Consider the following 17,980-nt stretch of genomic DNA (forward strand, 5'->3'; position numbering starts at 1 on the left):
CATAATCTGTTCCTCTCTGCTACTCTCCCCCTTGTTCGCTATGCTTTAGGCACACAGTTTCTCACACTCCATGTAGCCTCAACCCTGCACCTTTGAATGAGCTGTTCCCTCTTCCTGGGATATTCAACAACCACCCCTCCTCACGACATACACCTAAACCTGGGCTCCTCCTCAGATCTCAGGCCTTCCCTTGCTTCCTGGTTTAGATCATTAGATCTCTTGTTTACACACACTTGTAAGCACCCCTCATGTCGTTAATAACAATTGTAATCAAACAATAGTAATTACATAATTATTTCTGTGATTTTGTTTTTTATGTCTGTCTTTCCCACTCGACCATAAGTTCCTTGAAGACAGGGCCCATGCCAATTTGTCCACTCTTTTATACCTAGTACCAGTACCTGGCATGTGGTAAGCCTTCAATAATACTTGTTGAGTGAATGAAGGAAAGCAAAGTATTAGTTTTGGATTGATTGAATAGAATAGATTTAGAACAGAATTTAGAATAGATTGCCTCTATAAGTCTCCAAGTAGGCAACTGACTTGCTGGAAGCAGGGAAGATTGTCCTGACAAAGACATGGAAGTCAGGCTAGAGGGCTTGTGTGTCATTCATGTCTGAATCTCCAGCACCCAGAACAGGGCCAGGCTGTTGATTGAGTGGCCCTGTGGAATGTGCTTCCAGAACTGTAAAATATGAGGTGATCAGGACTGGACTCCCATGGTAGTAAGAATGGAAGGTAAACAGTGAATGGGTCAACTCTGAGAGGGTGGGCCTTACTGGTCTTGATGATGGGAATGCAGTTGGCCCTCCCTATCCACGGGTTCCATATCTATGGTTTCAACCAAACACAGATGAAAAATATTCCAAAAAATATTACATTGTTGCTGACATGTACTATGTATTTAGGCCTATGATGGTTGCGTGCACAGTCTGAACATGTACAGCTTTTTTTTCTTATTATTATTCCCTAAACAATACAGTATGACAACTACTTACATAGTATTTATATTGTATTAGGCATTATAACTAATATAGGGATGATTTAAAGTGTGCAGGAAGATGTGCATAGGTTATATGCAAATACTATGCCATTTTATATAAGTGACTTGAGTATCCTCGGATTTTGGTACCTGCGGAGGGTCCTGGAACCAATCCCTCATGGATCCCAGAAGCACCTAGCAGCACCCAGCAGCATCCAGCAGCTGGTAGCTTCCTCTGGCACCACATAAGGGATTTTCTAAGGTGAGACACTGCCCCGCAAACAGCTTTTCTTAGCATCCTAAAGGGAAGATTTATGAAAAAATTCTAGAGGGCAGATTTTTATTAAGTTCTGCCAGTGTGACATCTCAACAACTTCTCTGTCATCCAGTGAGCCACAGCCATGCTCTTTCCGACAAGGTCTGCACCTCAGCGCTTGCAGTGGGGAGGTCTTTTGGGGGATTCTATTTCAGACGTAGGGGTAATGCTTCTTATATCTGTTATTCCTACATTCTTTAGCCATCTCTTTACTTCTTACTAGTTCATCCTTCATTACTCCTATCTCTAGTTGTAGTGAATTCTTTATATTAAACTTTCTCTGTTCAAATTACTATGTCTTTTATTTCTCTTGGTTGAACCCCTAGTGATTCAGAATTGCAGACTGGAGTGTTTCCCCAAGATACGGCTGGGATGTGGAGGTGAAGGAGAGAGAAGCTAGATCAACTTCTACGTTGTGGCTTGGGTGACCAGGTGGAAGGATCATGATGCCATTAACGAGGAAGGAAAATGAGGGCAGGTAGGGCAGAATGTTGACTTCAATTTGGGACCTGTAGAATTTGAGGTGTTGCTGGGACATCCTAATGAAGATGTCCAATGAGTACTGGTTATAACAACCTGGGGCTCAGGGGAGCGCTGGGTGGCATAGACAGAAGTGGAATTACCAATATAGAGAGGGCCAAGGAACTCTTACCTTGAATAAGCAAAATCCTTAAAGGAGTGATGTGTGGGTATCCTCAGACGACCAATAGCAGATAAAGTGACCGAAAAGCCACTCATTGCTTGTAAATACGAATGTGGAAGTCAGAACTTGAGGCTTAGTTAAGGCAGATTTTTATGAATCAGCTTAGGGGTAAGAGGAAATTAAGAAAATATTTAGTTAGTATGATGACTATGGCTGTATAATTGTGGTGAGACAACCCATCACTTTGGAGCACTAAAGAAAAATTCAGCTTAAAAAAAGGAATTAGAGGCCTTCTCCAGCTACCTAGACAAGTCTGGTAAAGGGATAAAGGTAGCAAAAGTTAGAATACCAAAATTAAAACTCAGACATTTAACATATAAAGAAAATGTTTATCTTAGGATTATTATATTACTACCATGTTTCCCTGAAAATAAGACGTAGCCGGACCATCAGCTCTAATGCATCTTTTGAAGCAGAAATTAATATAAGACCCTGTCTTATTTTATATTATGTTATATAAGACTGGGTCTTAAATTATATTAAAGTAAGACCGGGTCTTATATTAATTTTTGCTCCAAAAGATGCGTTAGAGCTGACGGTCCGGCTAGGTCTTATTTTCGGGGAAACACGGTAATACAGGCTGGTGATAAAAATTCAAACAATAAGTTCGTGTAAAAAGTGAAAATCCTCCTTTCCATCGCCTTTCTTTCCCAGTCTCAGAAGTTACCCCAGTTAAAAATGTAATGTATAACCTTTTAGATCTTTAGTAGACAAATTTTTAAAAAATTTTACAAAACACATGGAATCATGCTATACATATTCTCTTATTTTGATGCGCTATTGTGACTTGTTTTTTCACTTAGCAATCTAAAATACCCCGAATATTTTTCCATATTAGTACACATAGATTTAGCTCATATTTCAAAACAGTTGCGTGTTATTACATTGTAAATATGAGATGCTGTTATCTATTTTATCATTCCCCTTTTATGAAGATGAGAAACCAGCCATGTAAAGAGCAGGGAAAACTGTGTTACGGAGAAGAATCAGCCAGGGCCTAAAAGCACTGAGGTGATAACCTTTGGCAGTTTCCAGGACCCAAGAGACCAGACTGTGGGAACCCCATGAGCACAGCTGAGTACTGGAGGGGGCTTGTGGTGCTCAGAGCAGGGTCTGGACCGCCTGGAGTTGAACCCTGCCTCCCTACTGACTAACTGAGAGACCCTGGGCAAGTTTAACCTCCGTACCTTGTTTGCCTCATCTGTAAAGTAGGAATCATGAGAATACCTACCTCATTGGCTTGTTGTCTGGATTCCATGAGTTAGTAAATACAAAGGATTTGAACAATTGCCTAGCCCATAAGTTAGCAATTATTACGCAGGTCATAGAGAGGACGTAGGATGTTATTTAAATGCAGTGGGACACTATTAAAATGTTTTAAGCAAGGAATGGCTTGACTCCATTTTTATTTTTATAAAACCACACTCACCATTGGATAGAAAATGGGTTGGAAGGAGATGAAAACTAGGAGACAAGTTAGGAAGCTATTGCATTGGTCCAGGAAAGAGACCATTGCAATAGGGTGGTGGCAAAGGAAATGGAGAGAAATAGATGGATTTTAAATCTATTTTGAGGACAGAATTGAGTGTACTGGTAGGAGGGTAAGGGGATAGAAACTGTCAAGAAGGAGTCAGGGGGGCTGTGGTGCTCCAGACCGAGATGGGAAAGGCTGAAAGAAGGGGAGAAAGGTAGAAGGATTTGGCTTTTGAACTCAGTAAGTTTCAGATGCTATGAAACCAAAATGGAAGTTGTCAAGTCGGCAGTTGGATAACATACAAAATTGAATATGCATTAAAATCTTATCCACCTGGAATTTATAAATCATACTTGTTTTCACTCATGAATTTTTATTCAATGGGTAGTAGTTAAGAAACTATGCACTGAACACTAAACAATTTTGTTGGCAATGGAACATTTAATTAGGTTTTTTTCTCTGATTATGCAAGTAATGTTAAATCTTGCATGTACACTATTGGCTGTCTAATATTTTACCATATGGCTGTACATGGTTTAATAATTTTCTTTGTTTTTTCTAATTTTTCAACATTTCAAGTAATGCTTCAATGAATATTTTTGTACGTAAATCTGTATCTGAGTTTTTTATTTTTTTTTGCTTGGGATAGATTCCTAGGAGAAATACTTTTTCAACAAGTATGATCCTTTTTAGGACTTTTGAAACACATTGTGAAATTACTTTCCAGAAAAATTGTATTAATTTACATTCCTACTCACAATCCATTAATGTTCACCATACAGTTGCAATCAAAATGAAAAACTTTGCTAATCTAATGGGTGAAACATGACATCTTGTAAATTGTTTCATTTGCATTTCTTTAACAGCCAGTGACAGGAATTATCTCTACTAATCTATTGCTTTTACCACCGAATGGTGGTGGTTGTTCTTCTGGCCTACAATTCTCTCTCCGCCCCCCTATCCCTTTCACCTGGTTAATTACTACCTATTCTTCACCTTTTATTCTCCAGTGACACCCCCCTCAGTATTAACTGCCCTCCTTCCTCCCTCTACTACCCCTATTTTCTTTGATATATGTTCTCATAAACCCACCTTCCTTACCTTCAGGGTACTTAAAAATAAGTACTCTGAAATTCTTGTAATCATATATTTATTTGTTGAAGTGTTTGGTTAATGCTGACTTCCCCCAAAACTCTAAGCTTCAAGAGGGCAAGAACATTTTGCTGATCTTTGAATCGCAACTCAATAAACAGTTGTGAAATGAATGAATACATGAAAAAATGAATAGGATCTGGGAGGAGAGAGGTACTATGATTGGCTAGCCTGGGTCATGTGATGACCTATGCTGGGAAGCAGGTCACTTACTGGAAAAAGATGTAATAGCATGAATATGGTCAATGGGAAATCATTGTGAGCTGGGCAGCTATCCCAGTTTGTGTCGAGCACAAAAAATTCTAAATTTTCATGTTATCAGAACTACAGATTTTCTGTTAGGAATTTCTTTATTACATTAAAGCTGAGAAAGTCTTTTCTCATCCTGAAATAAGAGAAAGGTACCCTGACATGTTCTTCTAGGTTTTTTTCTTTTTATGATTTTATTTAAACATTTTTAGTAGTTAGGCAGATTTCATTATGAAAACAGAAGAAAACATAAAAAACAGGGTTTGACATGCAGGAACAAAGTATCTGAACTGAACAGAAGAGAAAGAGAGGGTAAAACTCTCTTAGTCTTCTGATATTTGCCTTATCAGACAAATAGGATATGATTTTTCTTTTGCTGATTTGTTATGGGAAAATGAAATTTCTTAATGTTAATATTGTCTTCACTAGAATATTTATAGAGCCAACACCATGAAAAAAAGACTCAAAGAGTAGACTAAGTTTTTTAAAAAATGTAACACAAATCTTTTCAGACCACATCAGCACAGCAAGGTGAGAGGTCACATGACCAGTTACAAACCAGTGTTTGATGCTCAACCAGCTAAATCTCTGTAACTCTACCCCTCATCCCCGTCAGCCCCAATTTCTCCTGATTAGTACAAGAAATTTCTAGTGGGGTGTCTCCCACTTGCTTCCTCCTCATGGCATTTCTCTTCTATTCCCAGCCAGGAATTGGTGGCTTTAATTTAGATTGCATGGCTTGCCTCTCAGTGTCTTATGGGGACTCTTGTTGCTATAGCTCTTTTATTTGATACCTTCCCTATTAAGGTCTTAAATGGGCTACTAGTGTACTGAGAGATTTTGTTTATAAAGTTCTTGCTTATAAATTACAAAGATATGCTATACTTTCTCCTATTTACTGTTTTCATCTATCACATACAGGTTAAATTCTATCTAGAGTCTACTTTTGTGTGTGGTGTGAGATATAAGTCATTGTATTTTTCTCCATATAGATATCACCAGTTTTTCCAATATAGTTTCAGTCAACGACAGACTGTATATATGATGGTGGTCCCGTAAGATTATAATGGAGCTGAAAAATCCCTATTGCCAAGTGACCTCGTAGTCATCATAATATTGCAGTGAAACACATTATTCACGTGTTTGTAGTAATATTGGTCTAATCAAACCTACTTCGCTGCCATCTTATAAATGCGTACAGTTATGTACAATAACTAATACTTGATAATAAATGAATATGTTACTGATTTGTGTATTTATTATACTATACTTTGTATCATATTTTAGTGTGTACTCTTTCTACTGATTAAAAAAAAGTTTACTGTAAAACAGTATGCTGTGTTATGCCAGCAGAAGCCTCATATATCCCATGTTTACCATGTCTCTCGATTGCATCATTTTCCCTTGATTTAATCTCATGTTGTTTTGTTCATCATGGCTCCCAAGCGTTCAAACATGACGAAATCGCCTAACAACCCATTTCTCAGAACAAATCCCCATCATTAAGCAATGTATAACCATACGGGGTATTAAATAACTTCGTAAAAAATAACTTTTTATTTAATTAATAACTTTGTGGTGCTGCCTTTTTTTTTATATTAAATTCCAATATATACAGGTCTATCTCTAAGCTACCTAGTACTCTGTTTCATGGGTCTGATTGTGCTTGCAACAAGACTGCTTTTTAAAAAAATTATTAGTAAGGCTTTATAGTATGTCTTCAAAACTGGTAGGACAAGTAGCATTTTGTGATGGTCTTTTTGATCTGTCAACTTGGCTAATTAGTCAACCAAAACTATTCCAGGTGTTGTTCAGGTATTTTGTAGATGTGATCAAAGTCCATTAATCTGCTGACGTTAAGTAAGGAAAATGATCTTAGATAAACTGGGTGGGCCTGATACAATCAGTTTAAAGACTTTGAGAGCAGAGCTGAGGCTTCCCTAAAGAAATTTATCCTGTGGATAACAGCTTCAGGCCATGCCTAAGAGTTCTGGCCTGCTTTTTCTGAGAGCCTGCCTGCCCTATGAATTTCAGACTTTCCTAGACAACCCCCACAATCATGTGAACCAAATTCTTGCAATAAATTTCTTAATATATATTTCCTACTGGTTCCATTTCTTTGGTTTATACCTAACTGATGCATCCTCTTTATGCTTTTTTAAATAAAAGATTGACTTATTTATTTACAAATCTTTATTTTCTAAATAAATTAGAGATATTTATTGCATTCCTCAAAAAATTCATGTGAAATTTTGATTTTTGATTGCATCAAATTTATTGGTTAACTTGGCGAGAATTGACATCTCTATAATATTGCCATTCATTCCAAGAATATGGCTGTCTCTGCATTTATTCAGATGAAATTCTATGTCTTTCATAAAAGTTTTGAAGTTTTGTTTCACAAGACATCTGATGTAGTCTTCATTAATGCCCAAATACTTTACATTTTTTGGTTACTATGAATAGTGTTTTATTTTGAATTATCTTTTCTAGTTGGTTCTTGATGGTGTGAGAAATGCTATTGATTTTGTTTGTTGATTTTATATGCAGAAAACTTCTTTATTAGTTCTAATAGTTTATATCTAGATTCTATTGCTATTTCACTCGCAAATAATGATAATTTTATCTCTTCCTTTCCAATTTTTTATGCCTCTTATTCCTTGATATAAGGTGGAAGGAGAAATATAAAGATTTAAAGAAATAGGAACATTGTAGTGGATTTCTCTTTTGCAATCTTCACCTACCCTCTAGCTATGTCCTGAAAGAACCCAGAAACACTGAGAAATGCTTTCATGAAATGAACACCAACTTTAAAAAATAGAGCTATAGTGACTGTTCTTTATCAGTAGAAAGCTTCTGTGGATAATGAGGTAGAGGCTGACCCAATATTTCTAATTTGGACCAATTAAACAAATGCCAACTAGTCAAGATATTCCTGGAATTACTGTAGTTATTCTGGGAGTCCTGGCCATCCACAGGACTCAGAATCACCGCTACTAACTTTTAAACCAGATTAGATCATTTCCAGGTGGTGCCAAGCCTCAATCAGAACATGCTTGGATGTGTTTGGAAAGCACTGGATCTGGATAGTTGGCCCTATACTAGCTTGGCTCACCCCAATCATTTTATTATATTAGCTTCTCAATAACATGTTCCTGCATTTTTGGCATTTGATGTTTTGAACTTGACTGTTTTGTTGGAATTTTAGCATAGAAATTTTACCATATTTAGCAAGTGGCATCATCCCTGTATTACGTTTCTGACCTATAAAGTAAGAGTTATTGTTGTAGGAAGAACCGGGTAGAAGCCCCTGGAATTCTTCTATCAACATAGTGAAATTTTATAGACTCATAGACATTAGTGCCAACATCAAAAACTTCTGAGACACAAAGATGGTCCTATCTTAGACCCATTTAACTCACAAGTTTGACAGTGCAAAAGGCAGATAGATGGGTGTTAGAGAATGACAGTGGATTACCTAAAAGTTAATCAAGTGCTGACCCCAGTTGAACTTGCTATTCCTGATAGGGTCTCTTTTTTGGGGCGGGGAACAAATGTAAGTCTTGGTAACTGATATGTAGCTATTGATCTAACAAATTATATCTATTCTTGATTCCAATAAACTGAGAACGCCTTCTTCCTAGCAGGACAGCAATACACCTTCATTATCTGCCATCAAGGTTAGGTCAACTCTCTGGCTCTGCTATAGGAGCCTTAATTATTTCATCAGTCCACAGGCTGTTACACACTAGTCCACTAGGCTGATGACATTAGGATGCAGTGATCTTTAGAACTGGAAACAGTTACCCTAGATGCTTTTGTAAAAACCAAATATACCAGAGGGTGGGAGAAGAATCCCATGAAATTACAATGACATGTCATCTCAGTGACATTTCTGGGCATCAGTTGGTTTCTCTCCAAATAGAAGGGCCATTAGTTGCACCACTAAGAAAGAGGCATAATACTTGGTGGGTTGTTGACTAGTACTGCCCAATCCAGTGGTAAAAGTTCATGGAAAACAATAGTAACCTTATACAGTCAGATAGAATTCTAAAATGTAACTGAAAACTAGAGTAAAGGTTTGACCCGCTGAGGTGCTGCTGGCTATAAGCAAAGATAACAATGAGTGATTGAGATGGCAAGTTATAAATACCAACTATGGCCTTGGATTCAGTTGCATAAATGAGGACTTTATTTATTTATTTATTTATTTATTTATTTATTTATTTATTTTATTTGGACAATTTTCATAAAAATTTATTTGAGCTAAAACTGATGACAATTGCTGGGAAGCAAGATGTCAAATGCTCTCACAAATGAGAACTTTAACATCTGTCATTTTCATATACATATTTATATGTTCTGGACTAATTTTTATCTTTGTTTTCTCCCCGTATATTTTATATAGAAAAAGATGCTTGTTAATTTTATAATTTAAATAATAGTGGACAAAATTTCAAGATGGACTCTAAGAGAATTAAAAGAAAGATGAGCATCAGCCTGAGGTGATCCTAAGTGCAATAACTGAGATTTAGTTTTAACCACTTTTCCGAGGGCTTAAAAGTACAAAAGGTAGTTGTATTATGTTAGATGTAATTGTTTTAAAACTAGTATAAGAGTAGGAAGAAACATATATGTTGATTTTGGGGAGCCAAAAGGGTAGGCGGTGGAAATTTATCTGTCTTATGGTCACTTAGCATCTGAATTCCTTCCCTATGTTTGGGGGAATCTCCACATCCAGCAGAATCTGTTTTCGTTATAGAAGCCATGGATCCCAGATACTTGCTTCCCCTGAAGCTAGGTACCATGCCGGTCTGGAATCAGAAGTTAGTGATGCAAAGGAACCAATATTCTGCAGAATACATTCTGGAAATGGGTAGAGACCACAGCAGCAGCTACTTGTGGTTACCAGATGCAGTGGGGTAGGGTAGCAGTTCTAACTGTCCTGGCCCATATCCAGAGTCAGTAGTACAAGTGGTTATGGGCTGAGATGGCTGTGCACAGTGGTGGCAGCCATGATATCTTTGCCAGACCAGTTCTATGATATCATTTTGAGATACATTCTAGCTGCTCAGCCTCTCTGAGCTGTGTTCTCAGCATTTCTGAAGATTCTAAGATTGAACCACATCTGTCGAATAATTTCCATAATCTGTGTCTGTTTGTAAATAAGCATCCTCATTAATAAAGTCTTGAATATACTAACATGTTTTTATTGTTTTACTTACTTTTATTTTTGTTCATCTTTATTTTATTCCTCAATAGACACCAAATTGTTCATAAAGCATTATCTTGATGGAAGGAAAAAATGCATTAAAAATATGAGACCAGATACGCTAAGTGTGGTTCCCTCAGAGTAGTGATAGTATGAGAAAAGTGTTCCTAATTCTTTACACTTACTGGAATTTTTCATATTTTCATCATGAGAATGCATTATTTGGTAAAGAAGAAAAATCAATTAAAACCTGAGAAAACAAAAGCAAAGAGCTTCATCTAAACTTTTTTATGCTTAAAACAGTCATGGGCTTGTAAAGCTTTTTCTTTACTAGGAATACCTTTCTTACCCAGCTCAACAATTCTAATTTCTATCTATGTGTAAGCTCGAATACCAGGATTTTCATAAGCACTACCCTTGATTTTGTTGCTTTATTTAGCTTCTCTCCAACTGACAAGTGATTTTTCCCTTTTCAGAACACCAATATTATAGCTTAAATTTACTATTATAAAATTGAGAAATTATTGAATAGCTACCATGTTCCTACTTGCCCTGGTAGGGATGTGCCTAGTTAGAAAGCCAAAGTTTTTTGTTTCCACTCAGTGTAAGTGTGTACAGGCTGATACCTGCCCATTTTAGCTTTTCTTGTTTGGTCACTTTAGCTCCTTGTTTTTCCCTATAGATTATTTTTAAAGTAATCTATAAAACTTTGTAATGAAGTATGAGGTACATATAGAAAATTGCAAAAATCTTACTTGTACAGCTTGATAACTTTCACAAAATGAACTCACACATGCAATCAACACCCAGGTCAAGAAATAGAACATTACCTGTTCTGCAGAAGCCCTGTTAAGTTTTTTTCAATCTCTACCCCCCAAAATAACGATTATTCTAATGTCTGTCACCATAGATTAGTTTTTCCCGCTTTTGAATGTTACATAAACTAAATCATATGCTAGGTATTCTTTGACTCTTTTGCTCAACGTTTTATTTCTGAGACTCTTTCAGGTTGTCGCATGTTGCAATAGTTTATTCATTATTGTTGATGATGTTATTGTATGAATATGCCACCCATTCTACACTTGATGGACATTTGCATTGTTTGTAACTTTTGGCTACCATGAACAGTGCTGCTATGTCCTCACAGATTTTTAATTTTTTTCAGTCAGCTTTTGCAATGTGCGTGTCATAGTACTATGCTGTAATCAAAGTGTCTGAGCAATAATGTCATATCATGCCCTGTCACCTGCCCCCTGGCTCTACCACCAACATGTTGGTAAAATCACTCAACTACTCTTCGGCTATGTGTGTGTGTGTATGTAATTTTTTTCTTTATAACCTGGAATCACACTATATATGTAGTTCTCTATTCTGCTGATTTCATATAACTTTATATTTTGAGCATTTTCCCATTTTATGAAAATTCTTAGAAAACGTAATTTTTAATGGAAATACACCATTCTGTCTTATGGCTATGCCATCATTCATTTAACTAATCCCCTAGTGGCAGACAATTAGATTGCAGTTCTTTTTAATACAAATAATGCTATGGATAAACTACCTTGAATATAAATCTTTGTCTTTTTTGCATGTTTGCTTGCAATGGTACTAAGAAATTCTCCATATTGCTAGTGTAGGATCGTGTGTAGTTTAGGGGAGCAGAGGCACTCTATATCTTTCTGGTGACATAGCTGACTTGATTTCATTAGTATCTCTGTCTTAGAAATGAGAACATACCATTTTCTACTTACCGAACCCTCTGGATTCAGCTTATCCAACTTAGCCTCTGAAATACACAGGTGTGCATGACCAAATCCTGCAATCTGTAACAACTCTAGAGTTTACCTCTCAGTTTAATAGTGGGTTACAACTGGGTTGGGGGGGAGCAAAAGGGGAGCAGTTAGGAGAACTGCTTCCTCTTGCAAAGACAGTCAGGAGCAAGCAATGTGAGTGGAAGAGTGGAGGGAAAGGCAAGGGGCAGATGGGCTGCAGACCCATGATTTGTCTCATTCTGGATCCGTCTTCAGATCTATTTGGCACAGGGTCCCAGGTATCCCTGCAGTAGCTGTTATTCTCAGCACCTCTGCATCTATGCTGCACAATCCGTGCTCTCCAGCTTCCTTAGGAACATAACTCCATTCATTCATTTATTCAACAAATATTTACTGTGCACCTACTATGTGGCACATATAGCTGTAGGCCCTGGAGATATACGCAGCTGAATAAAACAAAGTCACTGCCCTTGTGGAGCACACAGTCTAGTTGGGGAAGGGGGAAAGAAATAAACACATAAGCAAATAAATGTACTTGTAACATGATAAGTCATAAGTGTTATGAAAAAAATAAAGCAAACTATGAAGGATGGTGAAAACAACCTTTAACCCACAAACATGTTCAAGTCTTTCCTATTGAAATAAAATTCCATTTCATTTTGTAACCATAGTTCACTCTTATTTCCTTTACAGCAAGGCTCCTTAAAGGAGACGTGTACACTTGCTTTTTTCACTTCTTCCTCTCTCAATCACACAACAAGCTGCAGCGTCAAACCCAAGAGGTTCAATTCAGAACCCATTTCGCCCGGAGCCACACTCCTGCGCCTCCATTGCCTACCCAGTTGGCAGTCATTTTTGGTCATTTCTCTTCCTTGCTCCCCCTTTCTCCACATCTAACCAATTACAAGGAACGTCTCAATTTACCTCCTAAATCTCTTTCACTTCACCCTCATTGTCACTGCCTGTATTGGTTTGCTAGAGCTGCCATAACAAAGTCCCACAAAGTGGGCTGATTAAACAACATAACTTATTGTCTCACCTTCCTGGGGGCCAGAAGTTCAAAAATCAAGATGTTGGCAGGGTTCGTTCCTGCTGACGGTTGTGAGGGAAGGAGCTAGTCCAGACCTCTCTCCTTGGCTTGTAGGTGGCCATCTTCATGTTCACATGCTGTTCTCCCTGTATCTTCCCTCTGTACATATCTCCGTGTTCAAAATGTCCCTTTTTTTAAGGATACCAGTCACACTGGATTAGGCAACTCTAAAGATCTCACTTTAACTTGATTACCTCTGTAAAGACCCTGCTTCCAAATGAGGTCACACTCTGAGGTACCGGAGGTTAGGACTTCAACATAGGAATTTTGGAGGGACACAATTCAACCCTAAACATTGTCTCTGTTCCAGCCCTTGTCATTTCTCACCTGTATCATTTCTTTAATCTCCTTAAGAGTATCCCAGGTCCAGCATGGTCTTGTTTCAACCCTGCCTCCACCCCGCTGTCAGAGGATCAGGATAAATCCCAGCTCCTTCCATGCTTACCAAGCCCTTTGTGTTCTGGGCTCTGCTTTCCTTCCCAGCCTTACTTCTTGACACTCACACAGAATTGTTGCAGCCATCAAGAGCCTTGTGTCATGATTGTTGTGCTTTTGAACTTGGCTACGTGTGGTTCTTCCTGCATGGGATGGTCTCTCTTCCAACTTTCCCTGATTGAATAATAACTCATGGGGTCCTTAGGCCAACCCCAGCATCATCTCCTCTGAACAACCTTCCCTAACACCCCCAGTCTAGGTTTTGCATCTTTCCTCCATAACCTATGTCCCCTCTGCCACTTTTCTCTACTGTACTTTTATTTACTAATTTATCTCGCTTACAAGATCTGGATTACCAGAACTTCTAGTTCAATGCCTAAGATACCAAAGGTACTCAATACACATCTGCTGAACAGATGAGTGAGTGAACAAATGAATCTTCATTCAGAAAATTGCAGTGTCACACTGAGTAAGCTAGCTGGTAACAACAAAAACTAAATAAGGGAGGGGCACAATAAGGGGCGTGGTAATCAGACGTGGTTTATAATTCTCATGTTTGAAGAGAAAGCATTTCAGCTGCTGTTGCTGCTCTGAGGACAGTTCTGCTATCGGCTACTCCACTAACTCTTTCTTCGTCCAGTAACATGACCAGCAAGAAAGTAATTGCAGTGTTTGGAGCGACAGGTAAAAAACTCCTTACTTTTAAAGTGCATGCTGACTTTGCTTACTTTCCTGTCTTCATGTTTTTAACTTCTGAGTCTGCAAGTGTGGGCTGAACAAAGAGCCCTTTGGAGGAAATGAAGAAAAGTGTCCTATTGTTGAGTTTCTGATGTGGTAAAGGGGCGGGGTGATTTGATTTGTCAGAAATGATCTCAGCAAGACAAGGACAACTGACATATTCTCTTTCTCATGTGCTGACTGTTGGTATAAATTTCTTTTCAACGTAAGTTATACTCTGGAGACTTTTCTCTACTTAATTCCTGAGAAGTAATAGGAGCAAGTGTGAGAGGCCTGTGGGTTTGTAGGGATATCCACGTGCCTGACCAATACTTCAGAATCTGAAAGGATGGAATGGGTGGATGTTAGGAGAATGTGCTAACTGACTTCTCTCATTTGGACAGCTGCCCAAGCCTTTTAACTGCTGTCCCTGAGTCACTCTTGCCTCCTTTACAATCTGCTCTCCAGCCACAGCCATCTTTGCAAAATGTTGATCAAATCAGGCCACTCCCTCTCGGTCTGTTCTCATTTCAGCCTCCTGGTGATCCATGTGAAACTGTCAGGTCATGGCATGACTCTGCTCAAAACCCTCCTACACCAGCCCCCAATCTCATGCCTAGTAAAATGCGAAGTCCAGCTAGTGGACCCCCATCTTCTACCACTGCCCTGTACTTACTCTGCATGTTCCCCAAACATGCTCCCACCTTACGTCCTTTGCACTGGCTGTCCCCTCAACCTAGAATAATTTTCCTCTGGTTACCCATACTTCTTTCTCTTTTGTGTCAGCCATGTCTATGTGCAGATGTCTCCCTCTCCGTAAGCATTTTCCAGACCTCCATATTTACAACTGCAACTCCACTTTACCCTGCCGCTGTCTAGCTGCCCTCTCTGCCTGATTTCTTCTCTACTATCTGTTGCTCCATACTAGGATATAAGATCTACAAGCACAGGGATTTTGTTTGAAGGAAGGAAAGGGCTAGAGTAGGAAGAAGAGAGAAATAAATTTGCAAAAGCCAATAGCCACGTGTGATGTCTTTTAAAAAAAGATAAATGGGACATGACGATGATTGTATTAGAGTGATGATGTTGAGAATATTGTTTTTTCCTGAAGGAGATGAGAAGCCATTACAGGATTTTGAGCAGTGGAGTGACGTGACATGACGTCGGTGTTAACAAGATCATTTCAGCTTGTTTCGTGAAGAGACTTCAGGGGTCAAGGGCTAAACAGGGAGACCTTTTAGGAGGCTGCTGCTAGATCCAGGCAAGAAGACTGTGGCTTAGACCAGGGTGGTGGCAACAAGGTGGTGGGGAGTGGTCAGATTTGGGATATGTTTTAAAGAGACTTGACAGCATTCACTGACGGACCAGATATCAGAGGTGAGAAGAGAGGAATAAACAATGACTTCAGCGTGTTCTGGCTTGAGCTGCTAGAAGAATAAAGTTGCAATTCACTGAAATGGGAGAAGACCATGGTGGGAGCAGGTCAAGGAAGGCTGGGAGCTCTGTTTTAGTCACATTAAACTTGAGTTGCCTCCTAATCATCCAGAATAGGCAGTTGGACAACAGCCTTGGGAGTGGCTCCTAAAGGAATCAGATTAGATGTGTCTGAGTTGAAGAAGTTGATTCCTACTTAGTTATTGCCCAGGTCTTGTTCCTAGTTCTGTTACCTTGAAGTGTTGGGTGTGGTGAGGTGTTTGAGATAGGGTTGACAGATTGAGCAGAGAAAAATAGAGGATGCTTAGTTAAATCCGACAGGGATAGTGTTAACCCTTACCAGTGTATGAGTTTGTACATCAGACTCTGAATAGTATCTCCAGTGCCTGACATCAAATGCTATTGCAGATGAAAAAAGGTTCTATGGAAAGCAACCTCACAGGGTGATCTCATCATAAATTCCTAATTGGGCAGGTCCTAGGGGGTATTTGTGCCCCAGGCATATAACTTCTTTAGTGAAAGGCTTATCTTTGCCTTAAGTAAGCCTTGTCCATTGTTTCTGTGCATCTAGGTTAACACACCTTTGAAATAAACCGTAACTCCCAGAGAGCACTAATCTTGTTAACTATCCTGTAATCCAATTCCCACCTTGCTTTCTCCCACCTCCCTGTAATCTTCCTTACATTCCCTCCTTCATTTCAAATGTATTATTCTTCGGAGCACTTGAGATCTTGCTCTCCGGCATATGTCATCAGTTTGGCTCAAATAAACTCATAAAAATTCTCAACATTTTTTTATGTTGGCACTGTCCTCAACATGGAATCAACTGGAAGGGTCTAAGAGGGAGTGATCCAGAATAAGCGAGGAGGGTCTGGGACAAGTGGGTGTGTCAGCATGGATGCTCTGGGGGCTGCTTTTTCGGGCTGATGGGTACGTCTTGCTAGTTTAAAGGAACACGGCCAAGAAGGATGAATTCCTCTCCTGGTTTGGGTCTTGGTAAAACATTAAAGTGGGAGTGGTTAGGAGAGCCAGTCCTCGTTTCTCATACGGATCCATGTCAGTTGCTTCTCCATCTCACACTGGTCCAGGCAGGATTGTCCACCTCCAAAGCTAGAGAGTTGAAAGCACAAAGGTTTCAGTCTTCTCACTTCATTCATTCATTCAGTCATTCTGCTACTGGAGTGCAGGCCCTTCTCAGCTCAGTGTCCTGGTTCTTGGCACCTCGAACAAAGAATTGAGTGAGCCACAGGAGTACAGTGGTGAAAGAGCAGTGTATTAGAAGCAAAAGTATTCTCCAAAGAGGTGGGAGTGGGCCAGGCAGAAGGAAGTGGCTCAAGGGCCCCAATTAATGAGGCCTTGGTGGTTGTTATCCCTGCTCTTTTTACAAAGGGTTATTCCTCTCTAATTGATTGATACCTGTGATTGATAATGGCTCATGGCTATGGTAAACAAGGGCAAGTTTGGGCGGAGAGGGAAGGTCTTTAGGGTGGTTATTTCCTATAGACTATGTTGGACATGCAGGAATGTTACCTGATGTATCCAGGCATCTCAGAGACCCAATTTCTGTCTCTAACTGCCTGCCTTATGTCTCCCTTGAGAAACATGATCCCCATACGTCTTTATGGGAAGTTGAGGGACAGGAGATTTCTTCTGTATGTGCTTCCTGCTGAATGTGGCCGTTGTCCCTACCTATTGGGGATTCACGGGACTCTCGCCCTATCTGATCTTAGATGAGGGGAAGGGGTCTTAAGATCCACCTGGAGGACCATGTTGACCTCTTTGGTCGGGAGGTACTGGAAGTCTTGTTGGGGTATCACTTGGATCCCCATGGCCCTTAGATGAGGAGAGATAGATTTTGGTTAATAGAGTTAAAAGTGTTGGCCCAAGAAGCAGGACTCAAAGCCATTGACACAGGGTGACTGTGTGATGAAAAAACTGTTCAGCTGCATGGAGCCTGTAGTCTTCTGGTTTAACCCGTCATTCAGTTATTGTTCACCTGGCAGCTAGGCCTGGAAAGTACGCTGTGCTACAGTGACCATAGTCAACAGACATTAATCACAAGCTTTAGGGTAATTTTCTAAAGCAGGGGGTAAGAGATTTCTATGATTCAGGTGAAAAGCAATCTATTGTTTATGATTAAGAAACTGATTTTAAAAATGATTATAACCAGGGGCTATGGAGCTGACACACTAGGAAAAAGGAGACTTAGAGTTTTTATAGTGATCAGCTCTTTCATTTGGCTCATAGCAGTTCAACATACAGGTATTGAAAAGTTGCAGTTTTCCAGGGAAAAGTCTTAGCAATGCTTGGGAAACAAGCATGAAGAGTAAACAGGTTTTGTGCAACCATTACCACAACCTATTACTAAAATTTTATAATTACCCCAAACAGAAACTCTGCAATCATTAAACAATAACGCCCCATTCTTCCCTCTCCCCAGTCTC

At 39.2% G+C, this 17,980-nt stretch overlaps 1 protein-coding gene across 2 annotated transcripts in view; it reads left to right on the forward strand.

The window, feature by feature from the left end:
- LOC109449503 (nmrA-like family domain-containing protein 1) overlaps positions 1-17,980 on the forward strand; it is a 36,032-nt gene that overhangs the window by 2,897 nt on the left and 15,155 nt on the right. The window contains exon 2 of one of the 2 annotated variants that reach the window (XM_088794188.1): positions 1,625-1,776. In XM_088794188.1, the coding sequence (XP_088650314.1) occupies positions 1,767-1,776 (10 nt within the window). In that variant the 5' untranslated portion in view covers positions 1,625-1,766. Of the gene's footprint in view, positions 1-1,624; positions 1,777-13,954; positions 14,070-17,980 lie in introns of those variants that run through there. The other variant, XM_019735825.3, reaches the window with a different exon arrangement.

This window comes from Rhinolophus sinicus, chromosome 17, assembly GCF_057876585.1.
Source record: "Rhinolophus sinicus isolate RSI-liver-muscle chromosome 17, RSI-T2T, whole genome shotgun sequence".
Classification (NCBI taxonomy): Eukaryota; Metazoa; Chordata; class Mammalia; order Chiroptera; family Rhinolophidae; genus Rhinolophus; species Rhinolophus sinicus.